The sequence below is a fragment of the Dipodomys spectabilis genome, unplaced genomic scaffold, assembly GCF_019054845.1.
Source record: "Dipodomys spectabilis isolate Male_0828 unplaced genomic scaffold, ASM1905484v1 ptg000095l, whole genome shotgun sequence".
In the NCBI taxonomy this organism is placed as follows: Eukaryota; Metazoa; Chordata; class Mammalia; order Rodentia; family Heteromyidae; genus Dipodomys; species Dipodomys spectabilis.
In genome coordinates this window covers 47,659,493-47,676,917 of record NW_024870772.1, presented here as the reverse complement: position 1 = coordinate 47,676,917, position 17,425 = coordinate 47,659,493, and the positions used below count along the sequence as shown (strand labels likewise).

The window sequence follows — 17,425 nt, the reverse complement described above, 5'->3', positions numbered from 1 at the left end:
GGCTGGAGGTGGGGATCAAGAGAATCGCGGTATAAGGCCTGCTCAGACACACACACCAGAAGTGCCGGTACACACCTATAAACAGAATTACAGTCCTGGCTACTATGGGTGGAAACCTTAAGATCCTCTTCCCCTACTACCTGAAAAACAGAAGAAACCAAGCAAGCAAGCCAGCCAGTAACTTGGGAGGCTTAGCTCTAAGGATGTAGTTCTCAGCCAGCCAGACAGGAAACTCCGTAAAACTCTTATCTCCTACTAACTACCAGAAAATCTGGAAGTGGATCTGTGGCTTAAGTGGTAGAGCATTATTAGCCTTACCACAAAAGTTTGGGGACAGCACTCAGGTCCAGAGTTCAAGCTCCAGGTCCAGCACACACACAAAAAAAATTAATGAAAAATCATGCAAGAACATAACTAAAGCAGAAAGGGCTAGGGATGTGGCTGTCTAGCAAGAGTGAAGCTCTGATTCCAAACTCTAATAGTGCGCTACCACTGGAGCCATGCCTCTACTTCTGGCTTTTTGCTGATTAATTGGAGATAAGAGTCTCAGATTTGTCTGCTCTGGTGGGCTTTGAACCTTGATTCCCAGATCTTCTAAATATCTAAGATGAAAAGCATGAGCCCTCAGTGCCTGAGCATAAACATTTCTTATTCTAATAAAATGCTTATATGCTTTGCTTTACCAAATACTTCATATTTGCTTTGATAAAAACCACACATTTTCTTTGATTTTTCCAACACTGATATTGCCTTATAGTTAATTCTTGATTTAGTTAGAATCAAGAAATAAGAAAGTTTAAGAGAAAAATAGACATATACACATATGTTTGATGTATATGATACATACATGCATTATGTGTATGTGTATTTTTTTGTAGTGGAGAAAGCGATAAATGGAAAATATAGTTTCCGTAAAATTTTTCACGGTCAGAAACAAACTAAAAAAAATCATACGTACTTCAACCAGCTTTTGTAACTATACATCCAAAGTCAATCTTCACAGAACTGTGTTTTTTTTTTTTTTTAAATCGGTTGTGGGGCTTGAACTCTGGGCCTGAGCACTGTCCCTCAGCTCTTCAGCTCAAGGCTCGTGCTCTACCATTTGAGCCATAGCGCCACACCCGGTTTTTCTGGTGGTTAATTGGAGATAAGAGTCTCATGGAGTTTCCTGCCCGGGCTGGCTTTGAACCACAATCCTCAGATCTCAGCCTCCTGAGTAGCTAGGATTATAGGCATGAGCCACCAGTGCCTGACAGAACTGTTTTTTGAATCATCAAAGATGATTCAAAGTTACCTTCAGTGTAATATCATGTGGACTCAGCATTCTTATTCTTTGAAAACTGATAACCCATATTGTAACATAAAGCCCAAACACCCAAGGCACCTTCCCTTTAAAATTCTTTTCCTCAGATATCTCCATTCTTATTCTCCCCAGGGAAGTGCCGTAATCCTGGGATTACAGGTCTCAACTAACTGGAACATTCTCCCTGGTGGTCCTCCAAAACCAGTCATCCTGGGATAGGACAGTTGTAAGATGGAGCCGATCTGTAGGCAGGTTTGGAAAGCCTCCTGGGGAGAAGCTTACACCCCAGGCTAACCGCAGGAACAGAAAGAGTGGATGGTGCAGCTTCTGGAAGATCCAGTCAAACCTCAGAGAAATCTGATTTTGAGCTGCTCCCCAGAGCTGTGCCTTGGGAAGACCTCAGCGGACTCACTCTAGAGGAATGACACTAAATCCATTGGTTTAGTTGATGAGATCACATAAGCGAAGTGAATGAACCCTGGGATCAGCACCAGCCACAAGCCTCAAGCCTTCAACTGATGACAGAAAACATAGTTGAGAAGACTGCAGGCCCTTCGCTTTCAGGGTCAATATTCTGGCTAAGGGATACCACCCGTTTTGTTTTTCATACTCGTGCAGGTCAGGTTGCATACGTTTCCTCTCCCACCGTGAGTAGAGTACTCACGCTACTCAGTCACTCAGAGTGGTTCCGTGGGCGTCCTCACCTTCCATGGGCGTGTTGCCGTCAGGCCGATTTGCGAAGACCACGTCCACGTAGTCCAGCTGCAGCCTCTGCAGGGAGCCCTTCAGTCCTGCCAACAGAGGGGCATCAGGACAAAGCACAGACACTCTCAGAGCCCAGGCCCAGGCACTGCACAAGGGATGGGAATTTGCTTCAAACAAACACTGGAAAGGAGCTGAGCGCCGAGGCAGTGTCAGCGGCTCCAGGAGTAATTTCCCCCAGAAGTGCAATTCTATAGGGACTCAGGATTCATTTCCCCCAGAAGTGTGGTTTTACAGGGGCTCCAGGGGTCACTTCTCCCGGAAGTGCAGTTTTACAGGGACTCACATGTGAGACTGTCTTCCCCAGAGGACAGACAGCCTGGATGCAGCCCAGAGATTAGAAAGCAGATAGCAGGTGCCAGTGCTCATCAAGAAACACAAATGAAACAGCACATGGAGACAGTCTCATGCCAGAGTGGCTGCCACCAAGCAGACAGAAGTGCTGGTGAAGAGGTGGAGAATGGGGATCTTCACCCACATGGAGAGAATGTAAATCAAGGTAGCCATAATGGAAAGCAGTGTGGAGCTTTCTTTAAAAAGTTCCCTGATGACCCAGCACTCCCACAACTGACTGTAAACCCAAAGGAAATGAAATCACTATGTTGACAAGCCATCTGCACCCCCTTTCATTGAAGCAGAATTCATAACAACCAGGAAATGGAATCAACCTCAGTACCTTAACTGATAAATGAACAAAGAAAAGCACACTATGTGTATCACCCCACTACCGTGGACTCGAATGACATCGGTGTCACAGAAGTTAAGAGCAGCATCTTGGGGAGGAAGTGGGTAGGGGAGATGGAGAAAGCTTGAAACAAGGTCTAGAAAAGCTAGAAGAATGGGGTTTGAACATTTCCACCATACAGAAAGAATAAGTGAAATGGATATGCTTACTTTATGGTACCTAGGGAATATGTGCAGTTTTTGTGTCAGAACATTTTAAAATCGAGACTAAGAAGAATGACATTGTATGCAATGGTGTGTTTCTAGAACTGCTAAAAATGTGTGAAAGACTTTGTCCCTCAAAAGGAATGTCCTCAGATACCCAAGATCCCACCAGCAAGCTGAAGCTCCACAGCCAGGACTCGTGGACCATGTCCAGAAATGAAGTGTTGTGTAGCAAGCAGCTTCTCGAGTTTTCTGATCTTCATGGAAAATGCAAATTGATATTTATGTTTTGAATTACTTAGCAAGCCTGTTAGTGAGATGGACATATATTTATTGAAAATTAAACCCATTCAATTAGTATAAATCAGAAGAAAATGACTGCCTTGGCTCTATTACACATATAAATTTTAATAAAACTCATCTAAAATTCATTTCAATATCAAGTAGAAAGCAAGTGAAGACTCTGTTTCCTATTTTACTCATGTTATCAAATTTTACAGAACCTATGACATATAGCTGAGCTACATTTTTCATCTTTTGAGAAGAAACAAAAACACTAGCTGCTGTAAAGACCTAAGATGTATTATAAAGGAGAAAATGAGGGTCTGAAGAGAAAATCTGGAACCAATAGCCTAGGTTTCATTCCCAACTAGTTGGTCACATTCCTAAAATTAATTAATTTTAGTAAAATTAAAACATCCCTAAAATAGAATGCATTATGGAAGACATTATGCAGCCCAAAGCAGGGCGATGTTCAAGAATTATCTCCCCCATTTCCACAAGTCACTGCATTTTCTCATCAGCTTCTTTAGTTCCTCGGGAAGACCGGAGATTTTTCTCTTTTTTATTATAAGCATAAAATTAATTGCCTGTTAAATGAGGCTCTTATAAATTTAAATTTGGCTCACTTAAATTTGATTTTCAAACTGGTTTATTGGACAGTCACAATTACTTCCTTGACGGGAAAATGAAGTGCTTGAATAGAAATATTTTGCACTCACTGAAAAGGGTTGTCTGCAATGGCACTTGTTCAAAGCCTTCAAGAAGCGACTGAGGGCAGACAGGTGCGATGGGGCCTAAACCCTGCTCTTCCCACACCGCCACATCTCTCAGGGTTGAAATAGCACCAATGTCTGAGAGAGCTCGCCATTTACTTCACCTTGAAAAGTTGCAGGCTCTGGGTCATGCATTGTAGGGCATAGCCAGTCAAACACAGACACTGTTTGAAAGGCTCAGATTATGCCTGTCAGACATAACCAATGAAACATGTGACAGTGTTGGAATGGTTGGCCCGGTGCCTGGGAGCCCTTGGACGTTTTGTGTGACTTCTGTCATCTGAAGTGGGACTGACAAATGCATTGGCTTTCAGAACTACTCCAGAGATGGCTGCGGAAGACATTAAAGAGAAATAGAAGTGGCAGTTATAGCAGGGTGTTCACATTTAGGAGAAAGTGAGTCCAAGACAATTGCCACGTCCTTCTCTGGACTCCTTGGTTTGAAGAGAGGCAGAGGTATTTAGGTTCCTGTGCAGGCCTGGCCCAGGGGCAAGGGCCGTCCCTTCTGAGGACAGGCCCCATCGCTGCCCCACTGCTGCCCAGGGCTTCTTCCAGCAGCCCACCATAGGGAAAGTAGCTCCAAGAGGCTACAGGTAACCTGGCCCCATTGTGGCCAACACTTACAATCCAGCTCTGGTTATCGCTAGCACACACTGCAAGGATGCAGTGCGTCCTGACGGGATCCTGAAACGGTGCCTGCTTCTGTGAGTGAAAGATGCTTGGACACAGCCTTCACCCCAAGGATCTGACCTTGTACACTTTGACTCATTGCTCAACCTCATAATGCTGACCCATAAACAGTGGTAGAGAGAGAGGGGGTTCATGAAAAGACCAGTCTCCTTTGATTGGCCCTTCCCCCCACCTTTTTTTTTTTTTTTTTTAAGATAAGGTCTTTTGTGCAGCCCAGGTTGGCCTAGAGTTTGTGACTCTCCTGCCTCGGCCTCCAGAGCGCGGGCATTATAGGCATGTGCCACCACACTGGGCATAGGTCGTATGGATGGTATTTCTTCTGTGATCGGTCATGTGACTGCAAACTATCAGGACATTCTGTTCTTTTCTATCTGGATCATTTAATCTCGTAGAAACAGGCAAGTCATAGCAATGTAAAGTCGTACTCAACAACTGTCTCCTTTTGTCACATTTAGGGTTGTGCCAATAAGTTTTACCTCCACGTAGGAAGCATTCTGCTGAGCCCTGGCTAGGGGGCAGGTATTAAGTTTAAGTGGAAGGCAAAATGCATCCACCGCTCAGTTCCACAGGGGCAGCCGGGAAGCCAGGAACAACCTGAGGGACTAAATGCTCCCAGGCAGGGAACCCACATGCAGAAAGTGCTTTATTGTTAGTCTGACCTCAGCACTCTCATGGGATCTGTGGAAAGCAGTGCAGGAGGAGGAGGGGGTGTGTGTATGTGTGTGTGTGAATGCCCCGCTCTTGAGCAGATAGCTAGATAGGAACTGCAGTTCCTCTAGAGTCCATAGGATAATAACTCATATGCAGAAAATAGATTTCAATGGAGCATAGCAAAGTAAACCAAGGCCCATTTTTCATTTCTTTTTTTTTTCTTAGGTTTGGAGTATAACAAATATCATATTGTTTAGAAGGTACACTTTAATTCAATGTAAGCCTACAGATTTCCAAAGACTTTAAGCAGGATTGAAATGGTTAGAAGTGGTTGTAGGGATAGAAGCAAAAAAATTAAAAAAAAAAATTGGCGAGGGGCTGGGAAGGTGGCTCAGTGTTAGAGCGCTTGCCTTGCATGCATGAGGCCCTGGTACGGATTCCTCAGCACCACATAAGCAAAAAGAAAAAAGCTGGAAGTGGTGCTGTGGCTCAAGTGGTAGAGCGCTAGCCTTGAGCTGAAGAGCTGAGGGACAGCGCCCAGGCCCAGAGTTCAGGCCCCATGACTGGACCCCCACCCAAAAAAAATGGCGATTCTGCCAGGGCTCTCCTCCATCCAGTATGCCTTTCATCACCTTATGCTTTCATGTCTGTAGCATGTTTGCTTTCCTAACTATCTTGGAAAAAAATGTTGTTTTAAATAATGTATACTCCTATAGTATATAATTTCCAGTTTCTTTTAGTAGCTTCCTAGTCAAAATGTAAGACTTTCTACCTCCTCTTTCTGCTCCTCTTTTTTTTTTAAGGTTATGTGGTATAAGAATCACATGCATCTATACCTCCCACTTTAAAACATAGTTATCCTGGGAGAGTTAAGTTTCCACGAACATGGTATGCTGGAAAGGAATACTGGAATGAATGCTTTCATTCAGAACTTTGAGACGTCTTCAATTATCTTTTGAAGTTCTGAGAGTGAAGTTTAACTCCTGTCATTCACTAAAAAGTTTCAAGCTGATATTTTGCAGTTTATTTTTCTTTCTTGTTTATATAACCATGGCTGTACTTGGAATCACATAAATAAACTGAAGGCCAAATGCAGAAACAGAAATATCATTTGACTATAATATTCACAGCCCCATTCTACTTATGCTATGACTTGCAAATGACTCCTATTCCACACAAGGCACTCAAGGCATTCAATCTGCCAAATTCTAACACTGGCTGGGTGAATAAATAGAACTTTAGGGTTTGAAATGACCCTGGGATTCTGAGTGGATATAAAAGACCTATTAGTGAAATCTCTTCTCCCCCTGTTGAATTTAATGAGAACATTATACTAACTGGATCTGAGTCAAGGACTTGGGTCTCGTAGAAGAGTTTTTTTTTTTTAATAGGATTAAAAACAAAAAGGACTCCAAACTACATTAGGCACAAGCCAAATTCTTTGCATATTCTGTAAAGTAGTTTTATTCAAATGGCCACGGTCTCCCTGCATACAAGTGGGCTGAATTCTGTATGAACAGGACTCTTAATATCTAATGGTAATTCTCAAACATAATGTGCATGTGAATCCCTAGTAAGTAAGGTCAACTTCAACACAGGAAAACTCCCATAAAACCCAGGATAGCTATTTATAAACTTGTTCAAATTTTACCCTGGGTTTAGAAATACTATATATATAAAATTTACTTAATTCTTTACTTTCTGTTTTCTTAGAAATAGTCTCTGTGGTGTTTCTTGTACTCATGAGTCCTGGCTTTCGGCTGAAACTATGAACTGCAAAATAATACCAATAACACCAACAATGACCACATAATAACAAGTGACCTCCATCTCAAAAGTTTCAAATTTTGTATTAAAGTTTGAATCTGGGTCAACTTGGATTTCAGCTGAACTGGTTTATCCAACCTAAGAGACTGGTTCCTAAGAGAATTCCAGACTTAATTAAAGGAAGAAGAAATCTAAGCCATTTCTATTAAGTTAGATGAGGCCAGAAAACAGATTTAAAAAAAGGACAGAGAATTGTGAAATTATTCACGTGCTTTGGTAAACATTAAAACAATGGAGATTTGATGAGTGCAATGGCAGAACTTCTCCATCCTTTTTTTTTTTTTTTTTTTTGGGTCCGGTAGTGGGGCCTGAACTCTGGGCTTGGGCGCTGTCCCTCAGCTCTTCAGCTCAAGGCTAGCGCTCTACCACTTGAGCCACAGTGCCACTTCCGGCTTTTTTCTTTTTGCTTACGTGGTGCTGAGGAACCGAACCCAGGGCCTCAGGCATGCAAGGCAAGCGCTCAACCACTGAGCCACCTTCCCAGCCCCTCCATCCTTTTTTAAAACAATCTTTGTTTAACAAAGATTTTATAATCTTTGTTGCTTCCAGCGTGAACCATTTTCTGAACCTCTCTCCTTGTCAATCAATCAGCTTAAAAAGAAAATAAGGGAACAGTGGCCACAGGTCTGGGCAGGGACCCTGACCAGGACAGACAGTGGCATGGACCAGCACTGTGTCCAGACGCAGAAAACTTTCACAGTGCTGCTGGTCAGCTCAAAACTTAAGTTGCCACCAGAGACCCTCCCACGGGGAACCAGGGCTGGTGGAGACCCAGCATGCTGAGCCCAGACCCCCTCCTTCCTGCACGAGCTGAAGAGGTCAAAGAGGCCAGAGCCCTTCCTTACCTCCCTTCTGCTTCCTGTGGAAGACCTAGACCACTAGGTCTAAGATTGGTTGAGCTCTAGGGCCATGGACCCTCTGCAGCCCTGGCTGCTGACAGAAAGGCCTGAGCTGCTAAAGGAGAATTGGGACATCTCCCTGCACCACTCCATGGGAACTCGCCCCATGCAAATCTCACTCCTATCCCGGAGGCCTGAACTTAGCCTCCCCAACCCAAGGGAAGCAGACACCAGACTGGACCCAGCGCCTGCCTCAGACTGTAGCACACACTCGCCCAGGACTGGACTGTGAGCAGCCCGGGACCAAGTTTATGCCAGTCTGGAACTGAGTAGGGGTGATGTCCTGGTCCCTCCCTGCAGGAATCCACCTCCCGCAGATGATAACTTGTCCCAGAGTCCTGCATGCAGCCCTTCACCCTGTGGGAAGTAGAGACTGGATCAGGACCAAGAGGGCATCAGTCCGGTACTGGAGTGGGGTCAGTATCTCCCCACCGCCCGTGGGAGCCTGCTCCCTCTAAGGCCCCAACTTGTCCCAATTCATGTCTCTGGCAGGGATAACCTCCCACTAAAGCATAGTGGGCTCCCTCCCTCTTCCTGCCCCCCTCCCACTGCGGGGCTCAAATGAGAGCCAGGATCTAAACACCAGTCCAGGATGACCTCCTCACTATGGCTGGTGGGCATCTGCCTACCCCAGACACAGATCAAGGCCAGGACACTGGCTGCTCTGTGCCACATGACAGGACCCACCACTGGGCCTAAACCTAGGCCACAACACCAGACCACCCTGCACACCACAGAGCCCTAACAACTGACCAGGACACATTCCACTATCTGAACCACCCAGAGCTGAAAGTTGCCAGATGCAAACTCTGCCAGAGATCCATCCAGCGAGTCGTACATCCACCACCACACACTATCACAACCTGAACAATCGCAACAGTCCCTGAACCCAAATGCATAAATCACAACGGAAGATGACAAAATTCATGAAAAATCAAGACAGCAAGCCAAATCCAAAATCCAGCAACAATGCAGGGAAGAAACCCAGTGAGAGTGAAGAGGAAGACTTGAAGGACAAAAGAACCATTAAAGTAATGATGAGAGAACTGGCCAACAAAATGGAAAGGATATACAAAAACAAATAGAATGCAAGGAGGAAAGGACAAAGAATATACAGGTCACCTGAAAGATGGAGAGAAAGATAGAAACGCTACACACCTCATTAAAAGATGGAATTAACACCCTGAGAATGGACTTCAACCAAGAACTTGGAAGCATACAAAGTTCGATGTACTTATTGCAAACCACAGTTGAAATCATAACTAACAGAATAAATGAAGTAGAAAACAGAGTATCTGGATGTGAAAATAAAACAGAGGAATTAGCATAAAAAACAATCAAAGGATGAAAAAAACACTCAGAAAAGGGAAATCCAAAAATTGGCAGATTCAACAAAAAGATCAAATTTACACATAGTCTGGGAGAGATGAGGGGGAAGAATTCAAAACTAAAGGTATTGAAAACCTATGTAACAAAATAACAACAGAAAACTTTACCGATCTCAAGAGAGAAAATCCTGACAAAGGCATACAGACTCCCAGTAGACAGGATTCAAGAAGAAATACTTCTAGAAACATTGTACTGAAAACACTGGACTTAAAAAACAAGGAATTAATTTTAAATGCAGCAAAATCAAAGAAGGAGCTATCATAGAATGGAAAGAAGATCAGAATCATTGCAGATCTCTCCACACAAACTCTCAATGCAAGGAGAGCCTGGAGTGGTATAATTCAATTCCTGAAGATCAATAACTACCAGTGAAAACTGTTGTACCCAGCAAAGCTATCATTCACAATTGACGGAGAAACCAAAATCTTCCATGACAAACAAATACTAGTTTGGTAAGCACAGGAAAAGGAAAGAGAAAGGCTGGGAAAGTGGCTCAGTGGCAGAGTACTTGCCTTGCATGCATGAGGCCCTGGGTTCGATTCCTCAGCACCACATAAGCAAAAAAAGCTGAAAGTGGTACCATGGCTCAAGTGGTAGAGCACTAGCCTTGAGCTGAAGAGCTGAGGGACAGCGCCCAGGCCCAGAGTTCAGGCCCCACGACTGGACTCCCCCCCCCAAAAAAAGAAGAAAGGGAAAGAAGCAAAATATAGGAAATCAAGAAAATGGCAGGAAACATGACACATCTCTCCATAATAACCTTAAATATTAAAGGACTCAATTCCCCAACCAAAAGAAGAAGAGCAGCAGATTGCATTAAGAAACAAGATCCATCCAACTGTTGTCTCCATGGGACCCATTTCACAGCCAAAGATTAAAAAAAAAATTCCGAGTGAAGGAATGGAAAGAGATCTTTCATGCAAATGCATCCTGCAAGAAGGCTGATAAAGTAGATTTTTCATTAACTCAGTACGAAGAGACAATGAAGGTCATTACATATTAATAAAGGGAATGAAGAGGAAATCACAGTGGTCAATATGCACCACACAATGCAACACCTAAATATGGTAAAGAAATACTTTCGGACATACAGAACATGATAGACCCCAACACAATAACAGCGGGAGATTTTAGCATTCCACTCTCGAAAGGACAGGTCAACCAAACAAAATTTAACTAAATGACACCATAACCCGTGGATTTAACAGACATCCATAGAGCTTTCCACACAATGACCCAATTCACATTTTTCTTAGCAGCCCATGGAACATTCTCCAAAATTGATCACATCAAAGGACACACAAAGATTCTAAGCAAATACAAGAGAATTGAGAAAAGTCCTATCTGACCACAGTGGAATCAAACTGGTTCTCAATAACAAAACATATTGCAGAAAACACCCAAACCCATGGAGGCTGAATAACACACTACTGAATGACATGAGCCACAGAAGAAATAAAGGAGGAAATTAGAAACACATCATTTCGGAATCTCTGGTATCCAGCAAAAGCAGTGCGAGAGGAAAGTCTATAGCTCTAAGCACACACATAAAGAAAACAGAAACAGCTCAAGTAAATAACCTCATGATGCAACTAAAATTGCTAGACAAACAAGAGCAAGCCAAACCCTAAACTACTAGATGGAGAGAGATGGAAAAGATTAGAGAAGAAATGAATGAAATAGAGACTGAAAAAAACTATACATAAAATCAATGAAACAAAAGGCTGGTTCTTTGAAAAAATTAATAAAATTGACAGATCACTAGCAAAACTGATGAAGAAGAGATGAGATTCAAATCAATAAAACCAGAGATGCCACAGTTAACAACAAACATTCAAGAAACCCAAACAATTGTGAAGAGCTACTTTCAAAATCTATACTCTAGCAGAAATGGACATATTTCTAGAGACATACAAACTGCCTAAGCTGAACTAAGAAGATGTAAACTGGTTGAACAGGCCAATAACACTCAAGGAGATTGAGGAAGTAATTAGAAACCTTCCAACAAGGGAAAGCCCAGGCCCAGATGGATTCACAGCTGAATTCTGTAAGACTTTTAAAGATGAACTAACACCAATACTCCTCAAATTTTCCATGAAAAGGAAATAGAAGGATCAAATCCAAACTCATTCTATGACGCCAATATCACACTCATCCCAAAACCAGGCGAGAATCCAACAAAGAAAGACAACCACAACCAATTTCTCTGATAAACACATATGCAAAGATCCTCAATAACATATTATCCAATAGAAATCAGAAACAAATTTAACAAATCATACATTACGACCAAGTAGGCTTCATCCCACAGTTGCAAGGCTAGTTTAACATATTCAAATCAATAAATGTAATTCACGTCAACAGAGCCAAAGACAAGAACCACATGATTATCTCAGTAGATACAGAAAAAGCCTTCCACAAAATACAAAATCCATTCACATTAAAAGCTCTAGAGAAGCTAGGAATAGAAGGAACATTTCTTAATAAAGGCTATATATGACAGACCAACAGCCAACATCATACTGAATGGGAAAAATTAAAACCATTTCCCCTAAAGTCAGGAACAAGGCAAGGGATGTCCATTCTCTCTCCATGCCTCTTCAGTATAGTTCTGGAATTTCTAACCGGAACAGTAAGGCAAGGAAAAGACATAAAAGGGATTCACATAGGGAAAGAAGTCAAACTATCCCTATTTGCAGACAACATGATCTTATACCAAAAGAACCCAAATGATTCTATTCCAAGCTCCTAGAACTGATCAACTATGGCAATGTATCAGGATACAAAACTGACCCACCAAAACCAGTAGCCTTTCTTTATGCCAATAATATATAAGCAGAAAGGGATATAATGAAAACACCCCATTTGTATTAGCCTAAAAAATGAACAACTTAGGAATAAACCTAACCAAAGATGTAAAATACCTTTATAGTGAAAACTATAAAAATCTAAAGAAAGAAATCAAAGAGGATACAAGGGAATGGAAAGACCTTCCATGTTCATGGATAGGTAGAATCAATATTGTAAAAATGGCCATACTACCAAAATTGACATACAAATTTTATGTGGCTCAAAATCCTAATGAAGTTCTTTATTGAGATTGGAAAAAAATCCAAAAATTCATATGGAACAACAAAAATCCTGAATAGCCAAACCAATGCTAGGCAAAAGGAAGCAATGTGAGTGGTATGACAATACCAGACCTCAAGATCTACCTCAGAACTATAATAACAAAAACAGCTTGGAGTTGGCCCAAAAATAAACCTGAAAATCAATGGAACAGACTAGAAGACCCAGAAAAAACCCCATATACACTTACAGTTATCCGATATTTGATAAGGGAGACAACAACATCCAGGGGAAAAATAACTTCTTCAATAGTTGGTGTTGGGAAAACTGAGCAGCCAGATGCAGAAAACGAAACGTGGACCCCTGCTTGTCACTGTGCATTAATACCAATTCAAAGTGGGTCAGAGGCCTCAATGTCAGACCTGAAACTTAACCACTGCAAACCACTCAGAAAAATATTAGAACTTAGAGGTATAGTTTTTAGTTTCTGATGATTCCTCTTTACCTCATGTATGGTGTTCAAGTGTACATCTTTGGAAGGGTTGGGGGGAGGGTACAGAACTCGAAGGACAAGGGTGAGAAAGTGCAGCAGTAAAGCTCTACACACTGGTCATAGTGAACTCTACAACTCATGGGTGGAGACGGGAGGGAGGGACTGGGAGAGAGTGAGGGAACAGAAGACAATGTACGAAAGGAAATGTACTCGTTATGTAATTGTAATCTCTGTACATCACCTCTATAATAACAATAAAGTAAGTTAAGAAGAAAAAATGGAAAGACGGGAAGAACTTTGCAGGCAACCCAAGTGCTTGTTCGGGTGGACACTTCAAGTGACTCGGCTGTTGCTCTCTGACAAAGTGTCTGGAGGACACAAGTCCTGGGTCAGCAGGGAGGAGTCAGCCGGGAGGGAACCGTGTGAAGAGGCAGGCTGGGTTTGACTTTAGAATCCAACTGGACAAGAAAGCCAGAGAAGGATTCTGTTTGGAGGAGGAGTTAGGAAAACCACGGGCGATAAGAGCCGTAGCTTCCTAAAGAGCGTCCTTAGGAGAGAAGTTAGTAGAAAAGCAGGCAGGTAGGGAATTGTGCCCTATACAATGTGGCAGGACAGGCTGATAAATCAAAACCTGCCTGACAATGAAACAGCGGAAGGAAGGAAGACTGCTACATGAGGACACAGGCGGGAGGAAGTAAGGACTGACCCTGAGGCTTTGGTGCCACAACATTTTAGGCAGCAGCCAGGAAACCCAGCAATCAACCATTTCAAGGACTCCAAGTCTCCCTGTTGAACCCGAGCTCTGAAGCCCCCAGAATGGATGGGATAGGTGGAAGTGTTATCTTCCGTGGTGTGTCCATACCACCGCCCTCTCTGCTGTATTTCTCTTCTCATAAACCTTCCTGTCACCTTGACTAGGTTCACGTCTTTCCTGGAATCTTCTATGGACAGCTATAAAAAACAGAACAGTTCAGCTGCCCTAAATATCTGGTAACACTTATTCTGAAGTGGAGACTAGCAGCCGTGTGTATCAGGGAGTTTCTGGGTGATGATGATGACAAAGATAACACATATGAAGCATTCATGATGCAATGGACACGGCGCGTCACACAAACCATTAGGCTGCAATCTGTCTGCCGAGGTTCCATGCACAGGGATTTCTACAGTCTATGCTCGCATCAGAGACAGAGGCTTAGTGAGGATTTCTAAGAAACTTGCACAAAGCCACTCAGCTCATAAATGACAGAGTTGGCCAAACTCAGATAAGACTTTGGAAGCAATAGAATGATATACATACTATTGTTAAAAGTAGTGTGTGTGTGTGTGTGTGTGTGTGGGTGGGTGCGTGTGTGTGTGGGTGGGTGCATGTGGGTGTGGGTGTGCACGCGCGTGGGCCCACCAGTCCTGAGACTTGAACCCAGAGCCTGGAAGCTGTCCCTAAGCTTTTTTGTTGTTTTTGTTCAAAGCTAGCGCTCTACCATTTGAGTCACAGCTCCACTTCTGGCCTTTTGGTTGCTAAGTGGAGATGAGTCTCATAGACGTTCCTGTCTGGGTTGGCTTTGAACTGTGATCTCCATATCTCAGCTCCCTGAGTAGCTAGGATTACAAGTGTGAGCTACCAGCCCTTGGTGAGTATGTGTTTATTCTAAGATCATAGAAAGTCTTCATTTTAAATGATTAAATACTGACTTTTTTCTATGCCTTGTGTGAGATAGTTCTTGTTTTGTTTTTTTTTTTGTCAGTTGTGGGACCTGAACTCTGGGCCTCGGCACTGTCCCTCTGGAAGAAAGCATTTGTAGCACACACAACCAACAGGGAGGGACATGGCTCCCGTATGAAAAGCTCCTGTAAACGTTCAGCACCACACCTGACAACGCAAAAGAAAAATAGCTTAAAGCACAAAGGGCGAACCCTTAGAACAAGAAGAATGAAGTTACACAAAGTATGTAAGTAAGTAAAACCAATTTATCTAACAAGTTGGTATGTTACTTATAGAACATAGTTGTATTAAAATATGCCTTTTTCTTTGGCTTACTGATAACCTTTCTAGAATGGATCTTGTTTCCCCAAAATGGTTCATTTGGTTTGAATGACACTTGTAATTCATAAATGAAAATTTCTAAGAAAGGAGAAAATTATGTCTAATGGTTTAATCATGAATCTAAAGTTATAATAATCTTGAATCTTTATGAAGTCATTCATTTGTGATTACCATACAACTCTGTAGGTTGAAAAGTGGCACACGGTATACTTACACACATCAATAAAGCTCATCACAAAAGTCTTACAGGAATACTCTACCGTACTGGTATTAGCTGTACTGGAGGACTTGGAGCACTTGGCCTACTCCTCCTGGACCCCATCCACCCTGCACTCAACCCCAGGGAGGAACTCGGCTGACTGTGGCTCTTCCCATGCAGAATTCTTTCCTCATCTAAGGGGTTTTTGAACCTAATTGGTGGCTACTTTTCTTGACTCAGGGGCCCACAAACAAACATGAAGCCGAGCAGCAGAACTGACCTTCAATGATGTGCTTTCTTGACAACCCTCTTTCCGTCTCAGCTCTGCAAAGAGAAAGGAGTTCGTGACTTGACTGAGCTTTTGAAAAAAAATCTGATTCGAAATGCAGAGGAATAATAACTGTCACTTAGTCTGCATTGCTAATTTCCTACCCTGTTCTTGGTGGATTCTGCAGGAGTGGTTGTTGTGTACTCCTTTTCTTCAGTGATGCAAGGATTGTATTGTGTCCACAGCATTATTACCACTCCACTCCAGGTTCACATTACAGTCAGCCGTTTAATCTGCCAAGTACAGCCCAGCCCACACTTCCACCCCCTCAGCGCTTGAAGGAGGTGGAGGAGGTAGAAGGGGAGGAGGAGGAAAAGGAGCTGCTGATGTGAACTCTCCCAAGCAAATTTAACAAAGTCTACAAAGAAACTGAACAACTGTTTTTTCTTGAGAATGTGATGAGCCAAGTTTTTTCTTTGGTTTCCTAAGAAGACAAAACTTTTGAAAATGAACCATACAAGGGAAAACCTGGAGAGAGCAAGTGAGGAGGTGACATTGTTAAAAAGAAATGTTCTCTTTATCTGACTTATGTAACCCTTGTACCTCACTTCTATAATCATAATAAATAAATAAATGAAGACACACTGTGTTGATAGAGACTTTCACCCTCTCAGTTGATTCTCAAGCTCTGGACAATTAGAAAATAACTGTGGTGGTTGCATTTCACAATAGTCATGAATTGCTTCTTTAGCATCAATACTTTGGGAAGACTCTGGTTTTTGTTGTTGTTGTTGTTTAGTTTTTGTCAGTCATGGGCCTTGACTGGGCACTGTCCCTCAGCTCTTCAGCTCAAGGCGAGCACTCTACCACTTGAGCCACAGCACCACTCCTGATTTTCTGGTGGCTCATTGGAGATAAGAGTCTCATGGACTTTCCTGTCCAGGCTGGCTTTGAACTGCTATCTTCAGATCTCAGCCTCCTGAGTAGCTAGGATTACAGGTGTGAGCCACTATCACCTGGATTTTGAGCAGGCTCTTTAGAAACCATAGCTATTCACCTGTGTGAATGTGTCTGTACAAAGTATATTTATGTACTGTATGTACAACAGCACTAGGTAGAGTTCTTGCACATTATTTTGCTTCCAATTGTTTCACTTCCTAGTTCATCATGGGCAAACTTTTGTGTACCATTGCAAACATACCAGCCAATGGTATTATGGGTTATAAGACAAGTAAGAGATACCACCAGGTACCATGCGGTTTGATTTCTGTGGAAATGGCAAAAGGAATTAGAATGCAACTTCTAATGTCATGAATCAAATCACCTTGGGATTAGAGAGTTCCTACAGAACTGGCCCCTCCTGCCTCCTCTTTAAAACAAAACCACATACTCTCTGCCAATTATTGAGGAGTAGACAAGGTTTGGCTTGCTTCTGCTTTCTTTTCTTTTCTTTTTTTTTTTTCAGTTTGCTCAGATTTCAACACTCCTGGAGATTCTCATGAGTAGCGTGGTGCCAACCATTGCTCTGGTATTTGCACTGGCTTGCTGGTTTTCCTAAATTTGTCAGAAAAGGCCAGCCTTCTAGTTCTCGCTGGCTAGCGTAAACACGAGTTCAAACCCTAGCAGTCTGGTCCATCAGAAACCAACTCATCCTGTGAAATTGGTTCTGCATCCCACAGCAGAAAGCAGGCCTCTCTTTCATTTGGCCTGACAGGAGTGGTGTGGGTACAGCTTCCTGCCGTCTCCCCAGGAGATGGTCCTTTTGATCAGCCATCTCCCAGCCCTCTGCAGAAAGGACCAGAGTCTCACAAGTAAAGCCAGACAAGCTATTTTTATCTTTGCATTCCATGGAAGCCTCTGAGCTTTGGCAGATTTGAGTAGCTTTTCTTCCATT

General features: G+C 42.7%; 1 protein-coding gene across 2 annotated transcripts in view; it reads right to left on the bottom strand.

Moving 5' to 3' along the window:
* The window catches only part of Kcnab1 (potassium voltage-gated channel subfamily A regulatory beta subunit 1), a 213,128-nt gene that overhangs the window by 21,421 nt on the left and 174,282 nt on the right, over positions 1-17,425 (bottom strand). For both annotated transcript variants that reach the window (XM_042685522.1, XM_042685523.1), the window contains exons 7-8: positions 15,544-15,587; positions 2,008-2,094 (exon numbers count right to left, since the gene is read on the bottom strand). In XM_042685522.1, the coding sequence (XP_042541456.1) occupies positions 2,008-2,094; positions 15,544-15,587 (131 nt within the window). The remainder of the gene's footprint in view (positions 1-2,007; positions 2,095-15,543; positions 15,588-17,425) is intronic.